Source organism: Orycteropus afer, unplaced genomic scaffold (assembly GCF_000298275.1).
Source record: "Orycteropus afer afer isolate SDZICR_OR568_19922 unplaced genomic scaffold, OryAfe1.0 scaffold00095, whole genome shotgun sequence".
NCBI lineage: Eukaryota > Metazoa > Chordata > Mammalia > Tubulidentata > Orycteropodidae > Orycteropus > Orycteropus afer.
In genome coordinates this window covers 6,359,304-6,381,132 of record NW_006921682.1, presented here as the reverse complement: position 1 = coordinate 6,381,132, position 21,829 = coordinate 6,359,304, and the positions used below count along the sequence as shown (strand labels likewise).

At 37.0% G+C, this 21,829-nt stretch overlaps 1 protein-coding gene across 1 annotated transcript in view; it reads left to right on the top strand.

Moving 5' to 3' along the window:
* Positions 1–21,829, top strand: part of WRN (WRN RecQ like helicase) — a 273,170-nt gene that overhangs the window by 172,469 nt on the left and 78,872 nt on the right. Inside the window, exons 18-21 of the mRNA XM_042781199.1 lie at positions 5,432–5,606; positions 10,653–10,834; positions 15,864–15,965; positions 16,236–16,328. Coding sequence (XP_042637133.1) covers positions 5,432–5,606; positions 10,653–10,834; positions 15,864–15,965; positions 16,236–16,328 — 552 coding nt within the window. The remainder of the gene's footprint in view (positions 1–5,431; positions 5,607–10,652; positions 10,835–15,863; positions 15,966–16,235; positions 16,329–21,829) is intronic.

Here is a 21,829-nt window from a genome sequence, read left to right as displayed (position 1 = left end):
GGTTAACCGCAAGAAAAAAGGGGGAAAGGAAGAAAAAAAAAAACCTTAAATTTAAAAAACAACAAAAAAAATTCAACCAGACACAGGGAAAAGAAAAAATGCTGAAAACTAGGACCTGGGAGGGGAAGATTAAGAATTATAATAAAAAGGACAAAAGTATTATTAATATTAGTTGTTTTAGAACAGACAAAGAGAAGCAAACTAACGACCAGAAAAAAGAAAGTGAAAAAGAAAAAAAAACTTGGTGGATGACAAATCAGGGCACCCAGGCTTTGTCAGACTGTGTTGGAGTTCCTGTGTTACCAGAAGGTAGGTGGGAGTGGGGGATGGCCACACCTCCGTTCACCAAGTAGGTGTTGGGTATAAGAGTAACTGGAGTAATATCGTACTTTTTCAGTCTTGCAGGTCCCGAGTGTCCTTGCGCTTGCTGGAGAGCAGAACTTGTTCTTAAGCCCCAGGAAACTGCGAGAGTGCTGTCTCTTTAAATATCCAAAATAGTCAAGCCGGTTTTTAAACCTTCACAATGGTGGCGTCCTCCGGATCGGCAAAAGTCCACAGCTCAGGCCACCTTTCTCTTCCCCTTCTCTGTTTGTTCCCCAGCCCCTGTGCACAGTCCTCCATGCAGTCCCTATCTAGCAGGGTGATTTTTAGGTTAATTCTTAGGTCCTCCCACCACTCTGTGATCTCCAAGCTGTCTGTTCCGTCAGGATCGCTGCCAGACTGCAGCTCCGTCTGTCTCCTTTTTCCTATTTTCATTAAAATTATTCTGCTAGTTGGGGTTTAGTCTACTTTTGTACCCTTCCCTTCAAGGCTTGGGGGTCCAGGATTACTTCTGTGTCTGTGTTAATTGGTTTCCCTTTTCTTTGTTGAAGAGGGTCTGTGCAGTCTTTTTGCCTAGTCCGCCATCTTGCCAGCCGTCCAAAAAAACAACTTGTAGTCTTGTTGATTTCCTTCTATTGTCTTTCTCTTTTGTTTCATTGATTTCCGCTCAAATATTTATTATTTCTTTTGGTGATTGTAGGCTTTTCTTCTTGTTCTTTTTTCTAGTTGGTGGAGATGTTGTTTTAAAATGTTTATTTTGGCTCTTCTTTTTTGATGTGTGCATTTATTGCTATATATTGTCCTGTGATCCCTGCTTTTGCTGTGTCCCAAAGATTTTGGTATGTTGTGTTTTCATTCTCTTTTGACTCAAGGGATTTTTGAATTTCAATTTTTATTTCTTCTCTTACCCACTCTTTCTCAAGGAGGGCGTTGTTCAGTTTCCATGTGTTTGTTGTTTTTCCATTGATCTTCCTATTGTCAATTTCTAATTTGATAGCATTGTAATCTGAGAAGATGCTTTGCAGTATTTCAATGTTTTTAAATTTATTGAGGCCTGCTTTATGGCCTGACATATGGTCTTTCATGGAGAATGTTCCATCTGCACTGGAAAAGTATGTACATTGTGCTATTGTTGGGTGAAGTGCTCAGTAGATGTCTGTAAGGTCAAGTTGGTGGATTGTATTATTTAGCTGTTCTGTGTCTTTGTTGAGTTTCTTTCCAGTTGTTCTATCTTTAATTGATAACAGTGTTTTAAAGTCTCCCACTATAACTGTGGCATTATCTATTTGACTTTTCAACTTTGTATAAGTGTGAATTAAGTATTTTGGGGCTCTTTCATTGGCTTTATAGATATGGTTATATCTTCTTGTTCAATTGATCCTTTAATCATTATGTAATGTCCTTCTTTGTCTCGTGTGGTGGTTTTTGTCTTAAAAGTCAATTTGATCAGAAATTGATACTGCCACTCCTGCACTTTTTTGGTTGTCATTTGCTTGATATATCTTTTTCAAACCTTTGATTTTTAGTCTATTTTTGTGTGTCTCTTATAAACAGCATATGGATGGGTTTTGTTTTCTTAGCCAGTCTGTAACTCACTGTCTCTTAAGTGGTGCATTTAATCCATTATCATTCAGTGTAATTATCAACAGGTAAGAATTGGTTGCTGTCATTTTGTTACGTGTTTTTTTCATGGTGTTCTTGGTTTCTTTGTTCCATATAATTTTCTGTGCTGAGCTCATTATGTCTATGAATCGTGTTATCATTTCCTTTGTTGCTCTAGTTTTAGTTTTTGCTAAATATTTGTGCTTATCCTCTTTTTTATTGTGATGTTAAGGTTTATCATTTTTTTTTTGAGGTTACCCTGTGATTTGTAATTTTCTCCCAAAGTTTAGTTCAGTCTATTCTATCTTCCAACTTTTGTTACTTCCTCAGCATTTAGAAGTTCTGTAACTACAGAGTATTTTCCCTGTTTTTGCTTTGTTGTTGTCCTCATTTGCCAATTGATATCTCTGGTTGTCTGTGTACAATCTTGTGACCTTATTTTACTTTGGATATGTCCATAGCTGTGGTTTCTGGGTTATGTCATCTTGTGTATTAATGGTCAGTTGCTATTTGCTATTACTGGTTCTCTTTTCAAAGGACTTCCTTTAGTATCTCTTGCGAGGTTGGTCTGGTTTTAACAAATCCCCTTAATTTCTGCTTATTCAGAAATCTCCTAACTTCACCATCATATTTGAGGGACAGTTTTGCCAGGTATATAATTCTTGGTTGGAAAGTTTTCTCTTTCAGGGTTTTATATATACCATTCTGTTGCCTTCTTGCTTGCATGGTTTCTGCTGAGAAATCAGAGCTTATTCTTATTGGTTGTCCTTTGTAGGTAACTTTTTGTTTTTCCTGTGCTGCTTTCAGGATTCTGTCTTTGTCTTTGGTTTTGAGGAGTTTGATGATGGTATGTCTTGGTGATTTTCTTTTGGGGTCTATCCTGTTTGGGGTTTGTTGGACATCTTGAATGGGTATATTCTCATCTTTCATCATATCTAGGAAGTTTTCTTCCAACAAATCTTGGACAGTTTTGTCAGTGGTTTTATTTTTCTTTTCCTGTTCTGGAATTTCAGTGACACATAGGTAATTCCTTTTGATGGTATCCCACATGAACCTTAGCCTTTCTTCATTTTGTTTTTTTAATTTTGCTCTGATTGATCCCTTTCCAAAGAAGTATTCAGATATTTGTCTGCAATCTCATTAATTCTGTCTTCCATTGATTCAGTTCACCTCCTTTGCCTTTTCAATGTTTTATCTATTTCTGAAAATTTAGTATTAATCTTTTGAATTTCTGTCTGTAGATTTTGTATTATTTCTAAATTTTCTTTTATTTTGTCATTTTTTTTCTTTTGAAATTGTTCTAGGTTTTTGTTTGTGTTTTCCTTAATTTTGTCAGTGTTTTCCTTGTTCTGTCTCTCAATCCTTGGAAAATACCTAAATATAATTGTTTTGAATTCCTTATATGGGAATTCCAATGCTGCTTCTTCCTTAGCATTGTGTTCTGGGTCTGTATCCTGTTCTCTTTTTTTCTGCCACTTTATCTTGTTTCTTTGTTTGGACTGTAATGCTCTCTTGTCTCTATGACATTGTGATGTTGTTGTGTTTGTTTCCCTGTGAAGTTTTTGTGAAGAGCGAGCAGCCAAGGGTTAGTCAGGGTTTCCTTACTGGTAATATATTGCTGGCCTGTTGGTAGAGAAGGAAGTGGTGGCTCTCACTCAGTAAATTAAGCTGCAGGAGGTGTGGGTGTAGTTGTGTTGTATGGACACTGTTGCTGTGTCTCACTCAATTAGACAAAGATAACAATTGAATAACCCTCAAAAAAGTAAAAGCAAGTGCACAAAAAACACACCATGTATTCACACAGGCATAATAACCAAAAAAAAAAAAGACAAAAAAGAAAAAAACCCACAATACCTGGGGAGAGGACAATAAGAGAATAAAGGTAGAGTTGGAGAATAATGAAATAAAACAATGGATAAAAATGCAAAAAGAAAAACAAGAAATGGGTTTAATGATGAGAAAGAAAAAAATGGGAACTAGGAACAGGGAAGAGAGAAAAAGCTAAAAACTAGAACCTGCGAAGGGGAGAATGAAGAATAATAATAAAAAGGACAATAATAATAATAATAATTTTAAAAAGACAAAAATGAACAAAGTGAAAAAAAAGGAACAAAAAAATCTGGGCATGGCAGGGCAGGGCACGCGGCCTCCGTCTGAGCACTCAGACTGGAATGGAATTCCTGCTAGCCCAGAAGGTGGGTGTGATGAAAGATGGCCGCACTTCCATTCACCAAGAGGTTGTGGGGTGTAAGAGTAACAAGGGGAATATTGCACCTTTCCAGTCATTGGCATCTGGATTTCCTTGCCGTTCCTGGCAAGTGGGGCCTATTCTTAAGTACCTGGAATCTGGTAGAACACTGTCACTTTAAATATCCAAAATGGTCGAATTGCTTTCAAACATTCAAAATGGCTGTGCCCTTTGGAGCGGCAAAAGTCCACAGCTCAGCCCACCTTCTTCTTCGCTGCTTCCCATTTTATTCCCCAGACACCAGAGCAATGCTCCATGCAGTCCCTGGGTAGCACGGCTGATCTTTAGGTTAATTCCAAAGATATTTGTGCCGTCAGTATCGCTGTCAGACCACAGCTGCATATGTCTCCTTTTTTGGTCTTTTCCTACAAGCTCTTCTACTAGTTGGAGTTTAGTGCACTTCTATATCCTTCCCTTCAAGGCTCAGGGGTCCAAGATTATTTTCTGTATCTGTGTTAATTGGTTCCCCTTTTCTTTTTTGAAGAGGGTCTGTGCAGTCTTTCTGCCTGTTCCTCCATCTTACCAGAATTCATCGGTGTAAATGATATTTATGTAAATAAAAATATTCAGCAGTTAGATAAATGTCCTATGAAAATCATCATTTATATTTTTAAGTATAAATAAGCACAGGTTGCACTACGGGCATTCTAATATATTGTTTTCTGTAAGTGTCATAGTGTCAATATTACTATTAACTACATTTCAATTTTATAGGAAAGCTCCTTGGCTTTTTTAGTAAACAGAGAAATTCCACTTGATCATGAGAGAGAATAGACTATTGTAATAGATTTTGTACATACTCTTTGGTAAATATTTCTTTCTTTCTTATATAAATTAAGACTAATTGCTTATCCTAGTGCTTTTCATTCCTGAAAGTTTTTGCATAAGTAATTTATAAATTTTTATTAAGGATACTGCTAAAAGAAACTTGTATGTCATTTCAACTTCAGTTTTAACCTAACTGGAATAAAAGGTTTTGGGGCTTAAAATAATTTATTTCCATATTTGATCCTCTATAAAAGTTTTAGATTTTTATGCAGTTAAATATATAAATACACACACACACACACACACATATACATATACAGATATATTGTTGTTGTTATGTGCCGTCGAATATATATATATGTATATATATTTATACATACATATAAATGCATTCAGCTTTTGGTTTTTACTTAGAAATAGAAAAGAAAAATTAAATAAGATAAAATCCAAAGTGATCTAAAGGCATGTTTGTTCTTTTGTTTTTTTCTTTAGTTCTGCCTGGGAATTTGAAGGTCCAACCATCATCTACTGTCCTTCCAGAAAAATGACGGAAAAAGTTACAGCTGAACTTAGGAAACTGAAGTTAGCTTGTGGAACATACCATGCAGGCATGGGTATTAAATCGAGGAAAGAAATTCATCATAGGTTCAGGAGAGATGAAATTCAGGTATGAGTACTGATCATCATTAATGCCCATGCCTCATAGTAGAAAGAAATCCTTCCTTAGTATTTATTTACCAAATCATTATTGGATACCTTCTTTTTGTCGGGCTAAAGCATTTTTTTGATCATGGGAAAATATATAATATGGAGATTGGTATGTGAGCAAATTGTTGCAGAGTAGTATAAATCATAGCTTGCCCATAATGCCTGAAGTGCATAGAGAGGGGACCGACCAGTAGTCTTGTCAAAGTATGTTTTAGAATGGGGATAGACTTTCCAGGAAGGTGAAATTTGAGTAGAATCTGAACATGTGAATAGAAATTTTTTCAAGTATGCAAGGCCAGTAAGTGATGAGGAAAAAGAAATTCAGTTTAGAGTTCCAGGAATAAGGACCAGCTTGTGCAGAGGCACCATAATGTGAGAGTATGTTCTGGGTTCCGGAAATTGTGAGCAGTTAGGAATAGTTGGAAAGAAAAGAGAGTGTGAGTAGGAGTGGCATGTTGTGTGCATTAAGGCCAGGAAGGAATTGCTAGAGACTCATAGGGAAAACTAAATTGGTTGGTTGAACAGATTATTATTCCTGCTGCTACTGTTAAGTGCTGAGTCAGTTCTGACTCATAATGATCCTGTGTACAACAGAATGAAACACTGCTCAGTCCTGCACCATTCTCATGATGGTGTGTTTGAGCCATTGTGTTAATCTATTTCATTGAGGACCTTGCTCTTTTTTGCTGACCTTCTACCAAGCATGATTTTCTTCTTTAGGGATTGGTCCCTCTTGGTAACAGGTCCAAAATATGTGAGACCAAGTCTTGCTATGTTTTCTTCTAAGGAACATTCTGGTTGTACTTCTTCCAAGACAGATTTATTGATATTTTCTAGCAAGTCCATGGCATATTCAATATTCTGTACCAATTCCATGGTAGAGAGTAATTTAATTCAAATGCATCAGTTCTTCAGAGGTCTTCCTTATTCATTGCCCAGCTTTCACTTGCATATGAGGTGATTGAGTCAGTGTACCTTAAGTCCTCAAGGTGTGACATCTTTGCTTTTAACACTTTAAAGAGCTCTTTGCAGCAGATTTGCCAAATGTGGTATGTCTTTAGATTTCTTGAATACTGCTTCCATCGGTGTTGATTGTGGAACTGTTTATTGTGATGTTGCTTATTGGTCTGTGAGGATTTTTGTTTTATGTTGAATATAATCCATGCTGTCATCCTTGATCTTCATTAGTAAGTACTTCAAGTTGTCTTTGCTTTCAGCTTGCAAGATAGTGTCATCTGTATATCAAAGGTTGTGTAATGAATATTCTTGAACAGATTATAAATCCACTGCCATTGAGTTGATTCCGACTCATAGTGACCCTGTAGGACAGAGTAGAATTGCTCTGTAGGTGCCACAAGGCTATGAATCTTTACCAAAGTAGACTGTCTTATCTTTCTCTTGCAGAGCAGCTGATAGGTTCGAACAACCACCCTTTTGGTTAGCAATCGAATACCTTAGCCCACTGCACTACTAGAGCTTCTTTTGAACAGATTCAAAAGACTGAAAAACCAAACTCACTGCCATCAAGTCAGATCCGACTTACAGCGACCTCTCCTTGGGTTTCTGAGGTAGTCTCACTACGGAAGTAGATTGCCCAACTTTCCTTCCGAGGAGTGGCTGATGGGTTTGAACCATCAGCCTTCTGGTTGGCAGTCAAATGCCTTAGGCACTACGCCACCAGAGCTCCCTTAAACAGATTTTAGAGAGCCTTAACTTTTGGAAAAGAGGTAGGCTGGAGTTTTTGTGATAGACATGTGGTTTTTTCAGATTATTTTAACTTTAGAATATTTTATTTAAATCAAATTTTATCTAATAGGTAAAACGAATTAAACAATTCTGGTTGAAATTGATGTGAGGAAGACATGAGAGACAGATAGAGCCTCCCTGTCTCCAAAGCGGTCCCTGTGGAGGCCTTTTTCACTCCTAGGGCTCCACAGATAGAATTTGAAAAGCACCATGATTGACTACTCTTGTTCTTGAGCAGGAGAACAGTGTTGTAGACATATTAGACTGACAGCACTAAGTAGGGTTGATTTGAAAGAGAAAAATTGAGGTACTGAATTTCTTGTGAAGCCCTAGAACGGAAGTTTCTGTTATGATTGGTCTGATTCAATGAGTATTGTATAAATATTCAGGAAAATTTAAACTCAAGCCTTGTGAGTAAGGTTAAATCAGGAACTTTATGTCATCAATATTATATCCATATTCTAACACTGAATCAGTAGAATAGATTTTCTCTCAAGTTGCAATGAACTTAACTTCAGCTCTGGCATTTTCTGTTCACATAGGACATCCTTTCCAGCCCTCCCTATCATATTAGTTGTTTATTACCCAAGCCAACAACTTATCTGTTAACTATGTATGGTTTGTATGTACTGTTTATAAAGTGTACTATGCATAGTCATGCTGTAATACATACTTATCTGAAACAATCTATTCTTATCTTCTCCTATCCAAAGGTAAGAACAGCTATCCCAGCCTCCTAGATTAGAGATTTTATCTAAATTCTTGAGTATTTATATTTTCAATCTACTATGTCAATTGTCAGATAAAATTTATTAGCTTTTACTACTGAATCTTAACAATTGATGTGTGAGCCCTTTAGTGGCCAGTGAAATCTTCTATTTTGATGTATTACTAATTATCTATTTTGACTGAAATATCCCCCAAAGATGTGAGAGAGTGCAAATTTTATCCAGATATGTTTGATAGGAGACTTTGTTGCATGTGTCTGGTTTTCCTTCCGATTAATGCTTTCAGATATGGCTTTAAAAATGATTGTGAATGGTACCTAATTTCTAGAAGTGCCTTATGTATGTGCTTTAAATTCATAGATATTCATGTACATTATCAAAATTAATATTTAATCTCAATTGTGTCACCCTAGCTTGGCATCATTTGTTTTGTTTTACCTGGCAATGGGCCCATGTACTCCTGTTTTGCAATTATAAATAATTTAAAAGTGTCAAAATTGCATCTATATGGAATAATCTGATATTCTTGGAGTTCATTATTTGCCATTGGGCAGTTATTGAGTGCCTACTGAATGCATAAATACACAGACTCAGAAGTTGAGCTGGCCTCTGTAGCTCTTAATAAGATACTAAGAAATGTTTAGAATGCTTAAGAATTAAGAAATACTTAGAATCTTAGTTACTTCCGTTCTATAACTAAAACATTTTTTTTTCTTTCCTGTTATTCATAACCATATCTAACCATATTTGGATGGAGATGTGTATTTTCAGTCTGTGACCATTTATTCTTACTTTTAATCCTGACTTAGTGCCTTTTCAGGATGACTCAAATTCCTTTCCTTTGGAATGAAGTTGTGACTAAATGAATTGATAAAACACCTTTATTTATATATAAGAATTGCAAGGTTTTTGAGAATCATGTGATCACCTAAAAAGAGTATCCTAAGATGAAAAATAGAATTACTATTGTATTGCTTATTCACTCATAAGTATGGCAAAGTTGGCTAGCCTTATTCACCCAGGGCTTTTTCTTAACATTATATTCATTCCTTTGTTTATTTGTTTTTCTCTCCCCTTTTTCTTAGTTCATTTAAGTTATTCTTTCCTTTTCGTCTTTCTTATTTCCTTTCTTTTTATTTCTTCCCTCTTTCCCTCACTTTTTTGCTTCTCTTGGTTCATCTTAGAACATATCTTAAGTTTTTTAATAGCACTCTAATTTTTATCATTTATGCATGCACATAGCTTAAAGAACCAACTCACTCCAGAGTACTTACAGTGAAAGGCATAAATTCCTCATTCTTTCCCCACTTCTATATCCTGTTCCCACCTATTTTATCTCATTCTTGTGGTGTTTACCACTGAATTGTACAATAACTTGCTTACACTGAAGTTACTTGCTTTTTATTTTTATATATGTATTTATTCATTTTAGTCATTATCCTTTGACTTCCTTGTATGGAAGATGAAGTTTAACTTTCTTTGACATCTCTTCTGCCTTTCTCATCACCCCACATATGCATTTTTAATCCTCTTACCTCCCAATATATTTATATCGTAATTTTGGTTAGACTAATATACAGTACTTGCATAATTATTTCTCTGTAAATGCTCTAAGCCATGTCATATATTATGATTAATTTTTTCACCTCTTTTTTATTCCCTATGTTGTTGTTGTTGCGTGCCATCGAGTCAGACCGACGCTTAGCGACCCCTCCTTGGGTTTCCGAGGCAGTGTCACTGTGGAAGTAGATTGCCTAACCTTCCTTCCGAGGAGTGGCTGGTGGGTTTGAACCGCTGGCCTTCTGGTTAGCAGTCAAGTGCCTTAGGCACTACGCTACCAGAGCTCCTTTTATTCCCTATAGTTACTACTTTTAAAAATTTATTTAGTTCTTTTGTACTTTTCACTAATTCTTCCTCAAATTTTCTCCTAATCTTGGGAATCTCATCTCCATATATTCATGCATATTATGTACTTTACAAGTTTTATCTTCTTAAAAATGCAGAAATAAATTCATTTTTTTTTTCCTCCTATCGTTAATGGAAAAAGGAGCTCTGGTGGTGTATTGCCTAAGGGATTTGGCTGCTAACCAGAAGGTTGGCAGTTCAAATCCACCAGCCACTCTGCTGGAGGCAGATGGGAGCATCTACTTCTGTAAAGATTTACTGCCTTAGAAACCCACTGGGGATTGCTGTGAGTCGAAGTTAAATCAATGGCAGTGAGTTTGGATTATTTATTTATTTATTTTTGGTTTATCCTTAATGGAAAGCATCCATCTTTGAATAATTCTAGAAAATATTAAGACGCTGTATAATCACATAAGGATACCTGAAACTTTTTAATAATATAAAAATTTCATTTAATAATTTTTTTTACAGCTTTTTACATTTCTCATACTCACGGGTATTTTGAGAAATCATATTACTTGCTACTTTTTATAGGAATGAACAAAGTGTTCTTATTACAAAGTATAAAGGTAAGATTTCAGTTCTGTTAAATATGTTTGTCAAACTTTATTGCTCTGTATTTTCAGTGTGTTGTAGCTACTATAGCTTTTGGAATGGGCATTAATAAAGCTGACATTCGCAAAGTCATTCATTATGGTGCTCCTAAGGAAATGGAATCATACTACCAGGAGATTGGTAGAGCTGGCCGTGATGGACTGCAAAGTTCTTGTCACCTACTCTGGGCTCCAGTAGATGTTAACTTAAATAGGTAAAAGCATTTATTGGTTTTACTCTTAGAGATTTCTTTCTTTCTTTCCATTTAAGTTTTGGAAGTATTTGAGGCAGCATCCGAAATTTGAAGTAATTTGTAAAAGTGCATTTAAGGCCAAAGCAAAGCAGAAGACATATAAGAAGAACATTTGTGTTAAGTGTTGCCAAACAGAGAAAATGTCTGAATTTCAACCATATCCCATTTAGTATGAGGAATTAACTAAATCAGGTCTATACTTGAGCATGTGTCATAGATCCTATGGAATATATTCCTACTATTATATGTTAATGATCAGTATATTAATATGCTTTGTTTATTTTTTTCTTTTCAGATCATTGCAAGTTGTGATACGGCTTCAGCCATATTTACTTTAGATACTGTTTATTTTGTTATTGGTTCCTTCTTCCTAGACCATAATGGTGCTTATTCCAGAAGACTTCTATCAGTCGTTATTAAACTGCTATTCTTTTACATTTATTTCTTGGTTAGTTCCATGGGAGCATGCCAGCTCTCATTGACTCTGTGTGAATAATCTCATTGCACTGTAGTAATTGACTGGCAATGAAAAAACTATTGTGTTTAACAGTTAAATACTGAAAAACCACTCCATGTAAACACTAAACAAGTATTTTGTTGGCACTTCAATACCCTGATGTTTATATTGGAAAGAAAAACTTCATCTTGCAATATTTTGAGGACAGGATTTATCAGCTGATTCCTTAATCCAAAGAATAAAAAATCTTAGGGAAAAACCTGTATGTAATATCTACGGGCCAGCCGAAATGAGTTTTTTGCACAGTACACCTATAAGTGCTATCTATGCTATCCAATACAGTCCCCCCACCCCCGAAGGTTCTTGTTAATTTTTCAAGCTTTTTTTTTTTTTTTTTTTAATGCTCATAATGTTCTAAGGACTATACTATATGATGGGGATACAATGGTGAATAAAACCACACATGGTACCTGCTTTCATAGAGCTTATAGTGTAATTAGGATGGCAGATCTTAGAGAATCATACAGCTATAGGTACATAGTGTTCATTTGACTATTCTATTTTCTTGTATGTGCTTGAGAATTTCAATACTAACATTTATTTTAAAGGATCATGTAAATATGTATGAAATTACAATGTGTTAAGCACTATGAAAGAAAGTTGCAATGAGTGATGAGAATATATGATGATGATTTGATGGTATTTACAAAGTCAAGAAGGTCAGGTAAGGTTTCCTTGAGGAAGTGATGCTTAAAATGAAATCTGAAAGAAGAATAGTGTTTTGGTTACCTCTGTGCCACTCTGACAGGAATATACCACAAATGGGATAGCTTGAACAAACAGGCGTTTATTCTCTCACAGTTTGGAGGGTTTAAGTCCGAGTTCAGAGTGCTAGGCTCTAGGGGCTGGGTGAAAGCCCCTTAACCGTGGGCTTCAGCTCTGCTTTCTGCCCTTGGCCCAATTAAGCTGGAGGCTTTTCTTCACTCAGACAGTTGCTGGCTGCTGAAACTGACAAGCCCAAGGTTGACAAGTAAAAAGGCACAGCCCTGATGTTATCAAACCACATGGCAGACCATTAATTCAAGGCCATTGAAAAGCCCCAAGGTTGGCAGAGCATGGCAGACTTTTGAACAACGACTTGGCTACATGCAGGGTTCAAGCGTGCCATATGTTTGACTATCCCCAAGGCTTCTCCTTACATATAGGAAGCAGACCACATTCCTAAGGTATTTATTCAGCTGCTCACAGTAGATTCCACCATGGAGTTGATTACCAGTCTCATCATGGGGAATACTACATCCAGCTGCCCAGCCACTCATCCAGGCCCAGCCAGGTTGACACACAAACTTAACCACCACAAATGGGGATTAATTAGGCAAAAATATTTGCTGTAAAATTTAAGCTCTTTTTTCTAGGAGTTGTCAATAGCTTTTACTTCTTAACATAGCATCAATAAAACCATCCTCTTCTTGTAGACAAGTCCATGCCTCTCTTATGACACTAGTATCTATGTCAAACTTTTTATAAACTGAAAGAATTAGAATAGGACACAGCTTTGCCTCTGTAATATCCCTAAACGTCTCTTCCATTTGGGATTCTATCCATAAGTTACACTTTCTGTTTTTCTGGATCTCAAAAGATATTTCAGTTGTATCACTAAGATTTAGCAGGAAGTATTAGTGTTAGTAAGCAAATAGTGGTGCCAGAAAACCCAAACTTGGAATTTTTAGTATGGACAAGTTACCCTTTGCATCTATCCAAGGGAAATAAGACCATAGAGTTATTTGGTATACAACAAAGAATTGAGCAAGTATTGAAGATGGAATTCTATGTCATCCTGGTAACAAGCTTCTTTTAGAATTAGGGAAACTAGAAAGTTTTGAAATAGTGAAGTGTCTGACTCTCAGCTGAACAAAGTCACTGTAATTCACAAAAGTATCAGACTATCCTACACTAGGATTCCGTGATGGAAAGAATAAAGTTGCTCAGTCATCAGTGTAGACATGTAATTTTATATTTGTTGCAAAAGCCACACTATGTGCAAAGCGCAAGTGCCCGCAGTTGTTACCTTATCAATAGTTATTGTACTCTTTTTTTTTTTTAAGAGAATAATTTGAAAAATAATTTCATAAATCTCTCTCTGGTTCTAGTTGATTTCTATTTAATGGTACTATTTTTAGAGTTTTTCTTGTTTTTTAGTTGTTTTTATGGTATGGAATATTATACTTTACTGTATTAATAGTTGCCAAAGAAATACTTTGTTTTGATTTGCCATTAGACACTTGAAATTTTGTTTTCTCAAGTTTGTTACTGACAGTGATAAGAAAAATGTAGGTCATCTGGACCATATAAAAGAGATTAGATGGTTAACTTAGGAATTTGAATTAACAATTGGAAGAAACATTTGGGGATATTACATGGAAGGCAGTAGTGGTTAGTAGTATTACATGACAATGATGTTGTTGAATATCAGTTCTTTTGTTGATTAAAACTTCCCAGATTAAGTATGATTGTCATCCTAGAGCATTGTATAGAGGTATTTTAATCAATTCAGATGTTGAGTAGTCATCATATTAGTGAGTGAGGTCCGTTTTGACAAGGATCAGTCTCATCACACAGACTTTATACATAAATCATTGTTTTCTTTTGAAATATCTGAAACCCATTCAACCTAACTTCTATTTTTTTCTTGAAAAAAATGTATAAAACCATTTTTGAGACTCTCATCATCTGATCTCTGATATTCATGGAATTTCTTCAAAGAAAACTAGAGATGGACAGAGTTAGGATAAATTTTAGTAGCATTGACTTTTTTTAAAAAACAAACAAACAAACATATCTTTAATGTTATTTAACAATTTTAATTAAGTATTATGGCAAAACATAGCAGTTATAATTGTTCAAGGAAGGAAGGAATTCTCTCATTTTACTAGTGTTCCATAATATACATGTTTCTGCATGGGCTGTTAGTGTTTTCTCTGTGAGTCTTTAATACAAGATTGCTCTGTAGGGTTATAAAGAAACAATATTGCAGGGTGAGAAGTCATTTAAAGAGCTAATAGGGATGTAGGCTTATATTTTGGTGATTAGCCTCTTTTAGTATTCCTTACATAGATGCTTTTAATTTCTCATAAAATAGTAATAAATTCATAAGGAGCAAAGGTAAAGTCATATATTGTAGTTGTCTAGCTAGAAGCCAAATAGCATATGGCATGTAAATCAAAATGAAAATCTTTGGGGGTTTTTAATGATTTTTCAAAGGCAGCTAAAGAATTTATGCTTGGATAGACTGTTTTCAAAAACAATTTTCATACAAATCAGAAAAATGCTTGCCTTCTATGGGAGTCTGCAGTACAGTGAGTTACTTAATATGGCTCTTCTAGTCATAGTCTTTGTAACTCCCATGAAATGACTGGGTAGGACTGTGCCAAATGAGGCCCACCAAGGGCATCAGATAGCTTCCTAATAATCTAAATAAGGTGCATGGTACCCTTGTGGATGTGACACCATGTAAATAAGGTCTATAAAACCTTAACATGGGGATTGGTCAGTTTTGCTATCCTGCTAGGGTTAAAATGAGCTACCCTAGACATGGAAAGGGTACCACAATCACAAAAAAGAGACAGGAGTGGAGTGTGTCCTTTAGACCTGGGAATCTCTGCACTGAGAACCTCCTACACCTGGGAGGCAAAGAGAAAGCTGTAACACAGGAGACAGCGAGAAATGGTGACAGAAAAGACAGCAGCAAATACATGAGACGAGTGTGAGACAGCTCAGTGGGCTTCCTGGTTACAGAGGGTATGCTGACCCATGGAGTGAGAGACCTGAGTGCCTTTGGGCAGGAGGTTTGCTGGCAGAGCGGGTGCTTCCAGGTAGGGGTCCATGGAGCTAATGGAGCTAGAGAGCCAGGTGCATTTGGGCTGAAGCTTACTAGTGGAGTAGGGTGCCCCTGGGTATTGGTAGAGCTAAAGAGTTCATAACAGTTGCCTGAGCAGGGCAGAGGTCAGGCCAAAGAGCAAAGGAACATAAAGAGGACTGCCTGTGAGCATGTCTGAGAAGAGGTTGTCCTGATGAAGAACTGTATCCTGAGTATTTCCTGATCCTGAATTGTAACATATTACTTCCCTAATAAATCACATCATTGTGAATATTGTCAATGAGGTCTGTGTGGCCATGCAATGAATTATCAACTCAGCAGAGAAGTAGAGAGGCCATGGGAGGGATGGCCACTTTTTTGAATTAGTAGAAAGATCAGAGACTAGAGGTATATCTGACCTTCCTCTCATAGGAATCAGACTTGGGTGGTTGATACTGATTCTCTTTCCCCCTTGTGAAGTTAAAGGAGATCAGATGCCCTACCACAGCATTTTTACAGGGACATTGATTGGAAAGGGACACAACCAAGCTTTATAGGATCGTAGACATATTCTTGATCTCAGTGGGAGAATGGGTTATATAATTTATGGGAAATAAAAAAGTATCAAAGTTGCCAATACATTTATTACATGTAGCTGTGTTATTTTTAATTGACAGACACCTCCTTAGTGAGATACGCAATGAAAACTTTCGATTGTACAAATTAAAGATGATGGCAAAGATGGAAAAATATCTTCATTCCAGCAAGTGTAGGCGACGGTATGTATTATTTTATGAAAATAACGTGGATTTATAGGTGATGATCCTTTAAGAGAAAAGCTTTGCTAAACAGTTATGTATATATTGAAAAATTACTCTCTTAGTTTTATATATGTGCTAAATTTTTAATGCAATCTTCTTTGAACATGAGTAAAATGAAGCCTAATAATGACGTCCCAGGTGAAGCAATTAATGATGATTTCATCTTAGTGTTTTCAACAGTGAATTTAACATACATTTTTGTTCTTTTATTTAATTTTCTCTTGGTAGAATCATCTTGTCTCATTTTGAAGACAAACAATTACGAAAGGCCTCCTTGGGTATTATGGGAACTGAAAAATGCTGTGATAATTGCAGGTTCAGGTAAAGGTCCTTTTTTATAGATGGATATTCTAAAAATCTTTCTTTCTGTCCTTTTTCAGATAATTATCTCACTGAATTTTTGTTGAGTGATATGTATTCTAGTTATTTTTTTTTAACAAAATTATTTATTTAAATGAAACATAGAGCAAACAATATTAGAGTACTTTGCTTTTTGAATAAGGAAAAAAATAAAATGGCAGAACTAATACAAACATGTTGTTGTGTGCTATTGAGTCAGACCTGACTCATAGCGACCCCTCCTTGGGTTTCCAAAGCGGTATCACTATGGAAGTAGATTGCCCAACCTTCCTTCTGAGGAGTGGCTATTAATAATTAAATGAAAATGGTCTAAAAATATCAATTAAAAGATAATTTATCAGAAAGGATTTTGGCCCAACTATATGCTGACCAAAAGAAACCCACTATAAGTATAATGATTTGTTGTTGTTCTTGCTGTTAGGTGCTGTAGAGTTGGCTCCAACTCATAGCAACCCTGTGTACAGCAGAATGAAACACTGCCTGGTCTTGCACCATCTTCACAATCCTTGCTGTACTTGAGCTCATTGTTTCAGCTGCTGTGTGAATCCATCTTGTTGAGAGTTGTCCTGGTTACCTAGTGCCACTCTGATACGAATATACCACAAATAGGATGGCCTTAACAAACAGGAATTTATTATCTTACAGTTTGGAGGCTTTAAGTCCAAGTTCAAAGTGCCAGGCTCTAGGGGCTGGGTGAAAGCCCCTCAACCTTGGGGACCAGCTCTGCCTCCTGCTCCTGTCCCACTGGAGCTAGAGGCATCTCTTCACTTAGACAGCTGCTTGCTGCTGAGGCTGAGAAGCCCCAAGGTTGACAAGTAAAAAGGCACAGCCCCAATGTTACCAAACCACACGGCAGGCCATTAATTTAAGTCCATTGTAAGTCCCAAAGTGGGCAGTGCATGGCAGGCTGCTGAACAACTACACGGCTACAGACAGGGTCCAAGCATGCCATAGGCTCGAGACTATCCCCAAGGCTTCTCCTTATATACAGGAAGCAAACCACATTCCCTAAGGCAGGTACTTGGCTGTTCACAGTAGATTCCACCATGGAGTTGATTACCAGTCTGATAATGGGACATACTACATTCAGCTGCCCAGCCACTCAACCAGGCCCAGCCAAGTTGACACACAAACTGAACTACCACAAGGGTCTTCCTCTTTTTTGCTGACCCCGTACTTTACCAACCATGATAATCATTATCCAGGGAGTGGTCTCTTCTAACAACATGGCCAAAAGAGGTGAGATGAAGTCGAAGGAGCATTCATTCTGGCTGTACTTCCTCTAGGACAGATTTATTCCTTCATCTGGCAGTCTGTGGTATTTTCAGTATTCTCCATCAATACCACAATTCAAAGGCATCACCTTTTCTTTGGTCTTCATTATTCATTGTCCAGCTTTCACATGCATATGAAACGATTGAAAATACCATGGCTTGGATTAAGCACATTTTAGTCTTCAAAGAGATGTCTTTGCTCCTGAACACTTTAAAGAGATCTTTTGCAGCAGATTTGCCCCATGCAATGTGACTTCTGATTGCTTGACTGCGGCTTCTTTGAGTGTTGATTGTGGATTCAAGTAAAATGAAATCTTTGACAACTTCAGTCTTTTCTCCATTTATCATGCTTATTGGTCCATTTGTGAGGATTTTTGTCTTCTTTATGTTAAGGTATAACCCATACTGCAAACTGTAGTCTTTCACCTTCATCAGTAAGTGCTTCAAGTTGTCTTCACTTTCAGCAAGGGAGGTTGTGTAATCTGCATATCACAGGTTGTTAATGAATCTTCCTCTAATCCTGATGCTGTGTTCTTCTTTATATAGTCCAACTTCTCAGATTGTTTGCACAGCATATAGATTGAATAAGTATGGTGAAAGGATACAACCCTGACTCACACCCTTGGTAATTTTAAACCATGCAATATCCCTTTGTACAGTTTGAATGACATCCTCCTGGTTTATGTACAGGTTTCTCATGAGCACAATCATGTGTTCTGGAATTCCCATTCTTCTCAATGTAATCTGTAACTTATTATGATCCACACAGTTGAATGCTTTTTCCCAGGCAATAAAACACAGGTAAGTATCTTTCTGGTATTTTTGAGCCAAGATCCATCTGACATCAGTAGTGATATCCCTTGTTCCATGCCCTCTTCTGAATCTGGCTAGAATTTCTGGATGTTCCTTGTCAATATACTGCTGCAACTATTTTTAATTATCTTCATCCAAATTTTACTTGCGTGTGATATTAATGATACTGTTGAATAATTTGCACATTCTGTTGAGTCACCTTTCTTTGGAATGGGCACAAATATCAATACCTTACACTTAGTTGGCCAGGTCACTGTTTCTAAATTTTCTGACATAGACAAGTTCCTCCAGCAATGCATCTCTTTGTTGAAACATCTCAATGGATATTCCATCAAATCCTGGAGACTTGTTTTTTGCCAACTTCTTCAGGACAGATTGGACTTCTTCCTTTAGTACCATTGGTTCTTGATCATAAGCCACCTCCTGAAATGGATGAACATCAACCAATTCTTTTTTGTACAGTGATTCTGTGTGTTTCTTCCTTCTTCTTTTGATGCTTCCTGCATTATTGACTACTTTGCTCAGTAATATTCAGTACTGAATATTTTGCTCAGTATTGTAGCTTGAGGCTTGAATTTTTTCCTCAGTTCTTTCAGCTTGAGAAATGCCGAGTATGTTCTTCCCTTTGGTTTTTTAACTCCAGGTCTTTGTATACTTCATTATAATAATTTACTTTGTCTTCTGGAGCTGCTCTTTGAAATCTTCTGCTCAGCTCTTTATCTTGTCATTTTTTTTCTGTTTGCTTTAGCTACTTGTTAGCTGTTGAATGCCAAAAGGAACAGAACCAGGGTGAATTGTTAGAAAAATAAGTTTTATTGAATCATCTGCCTGGCAGATGGGCTGAGGGTTAGAGTAGCATCAGCCCCAATCCTGTCTCTGCAGGGTACATAAGTAGTGTTTTGATGCAGGATGTCATTTGCCTATTTCAAAAGAACCAATCCTAACTGTTGAAGAGGAACTAAACGCAAGGGAGGGTGGGGCCAAGATAAGCCCAGGACAGAGACAAGTGGAAACTCAGATCCAAGTGGAAACTGAGGGTGGGGCTGGGGGACAGCTTCAAGGTGGGAAAGTAGACAACCCCACTGGAAACTGGGGTTTGGGGAAAGCGGGAAAGTAGACAACCTCACTGGAAACTGGGGGTTTGGGGGTGGGGACACCTGTAACGCAGGAAGGGACACAAAGCGTCTAAGGGGAAATTAGGGAGTGGAGACTAGGAGAGTACTGAGAGAGAAGGACAGAAACTGGCAGGCTGGGTAGAGGGTGAAGGACTTATCTATTACTACTGTCCTTTAAGAACAAATTTCAGAATCTCTTCTGACATCTGTTTTGGTCTTTTCTTCCTTTCTTGTTTTTTTAATGACTGTTTGGTTTCTTCATGTATGACGTTCTCTATACCATCCCGTAATTTGTCTGGGTTTCAGTCATTGGTGGTCAGTGTGTGAGATCTGTTCTTCAGATGGTCTCTAAATTCAGGTGAGATATAATCAAAATCATATTTCAGCTCTTATGGAGTTATTTTAATTTTCTTCAGCTTCAACTTGAACTTAAATAGTCTGTTTCACAGTCATCTCCTGGCCTCATTTTGGCAGAATGTATCCAGCTTCTCCATCACCTCTTTCCACAAATGCAGTCAATCTGGTTCCTGTGTATTCCATCCGGTGAGGTCCACGTGTATAGCCACCATTTATGTTGCCGAAAAAAAGTATTTGCAGTGAATAAGTCGTTGGTCTTGCAAAATTCTATCATATGGTGTCTGGCATAATTTCTACCAACACTATATTTTACAACTATTGATGATTCTTCTTTTTGTCCAACTTTTGCATTCCAATCACCAGTAATAAATCAGTACATTTGGATTGTATGTTTGGTGAATTTCAGACTGCAGAAGTTGTTAAAAATCTTCAGTTTCTTCATCTTTGGCTTTAGTGGTTCATGCATAAATTTGAATAGTAGTAGTTTTAACTGTTCTTCCTTGTGTTGTTAAGTACCATGGAGTCAGACCCGACTCACAGCGACCCCTCCTTGGGTTTCTGAGGCAATATCACTACAGAATAGATTGCCCAGCCTTCCTTCTGAGGAGTGGCTGATGAGTTTGAACAGCCAGCTTTCTGGTTAGCAGTCAAATGCCTTAGGCACTATCCTATTACTGACAATATTGTACTTTAGGATAGATCTTGAAACATTCTCTGTGAGGATGAATGCCACACCATTCCTCTTCAATTTGTCATTCCTGGCATAATAGACCATATGATTGTTTGATTCAGAATGGCCCAAACCAGTCAATTTCAGCTAACTAATGTCTAGGATGTCAATATTTATGTGTTCAATTTCATTTTTGACAACTTTCAGTTTTCCTAGATTCATACTTTGTAAATTCCATGTTCTGATTATTAATGGATGTTTGCAGCTGTTTCTTCCCATTTTGAGTCATGCCCCATCAGCAAATGGAGGTCCTGAAAGCTTTTCTCCATCCACATCATTAAGGTCAACTCTACTTTGAGGAGGCAGCTCTTCTCAGTTGTATTTTGAGTGCCTTATCATCCAGCACTGTATCAGACAGTGTTTCAGGGCTATTCATAAAGTTTTCTAATAATATATTCAACAGTGTTTCATTGCCATTCAAAAGGTTTCCACTGGCCAGTTTTTTCAAATGTGGATGGCTCCTTTCTTCTTCCAAGTCTATCTTAGTCTGGAAGCTCTGATCTAACCTGTACACTGTGGGTGACCATGTAGGTATTTGAAATACTGGTCATAGTCTTGAGCCTTATAACAACATGCAAGTCACAACGGTATGACAAACTGACAAGAAGTGGTGATTAATGATATAGATTGAAAATAGAAGGATAAAAAGTATTATCCTGTGCAAACACTAATCACAAGAAAGCTAGAGTTGTTATTTTAATATCTGACATTCTAGTCTTCAGACCAAAGAAAATACCAGGGATAAAGAAGGTTATTACATAGATTTAATTTACCAAGAAGACATAGACATCAAAAACATGTAAAACTTAATAAAAGAACAGATGAAAACTAAAGGAGAAATAGGAAAATCTACATATACAGTTGTTGACTGTTATGATTCTTTCAGTAATTAATAGAACTATCATTGTTGTTAAGTCCTTCAGGTTGCTTTTAACTCATGGTGATCCCATGTACAACTGAACAAAAATTTGCCCAGTCCTATGCCATCCAGGGAGCTCTGGTAGTGTAGTGCCTAAGGCACTTGGCTGGTAGCCAGAAGGCTGGCGATTCAAACCCACCAGCCACTCCTCGGAAGGAAGATGGGGCAATTTACTTCTGTAGTGATACTGCCTTGGAAACCCAAGGAGGGGTCACTATGAGTCAGGTCCGACTTGACAGCACATAACAACAACA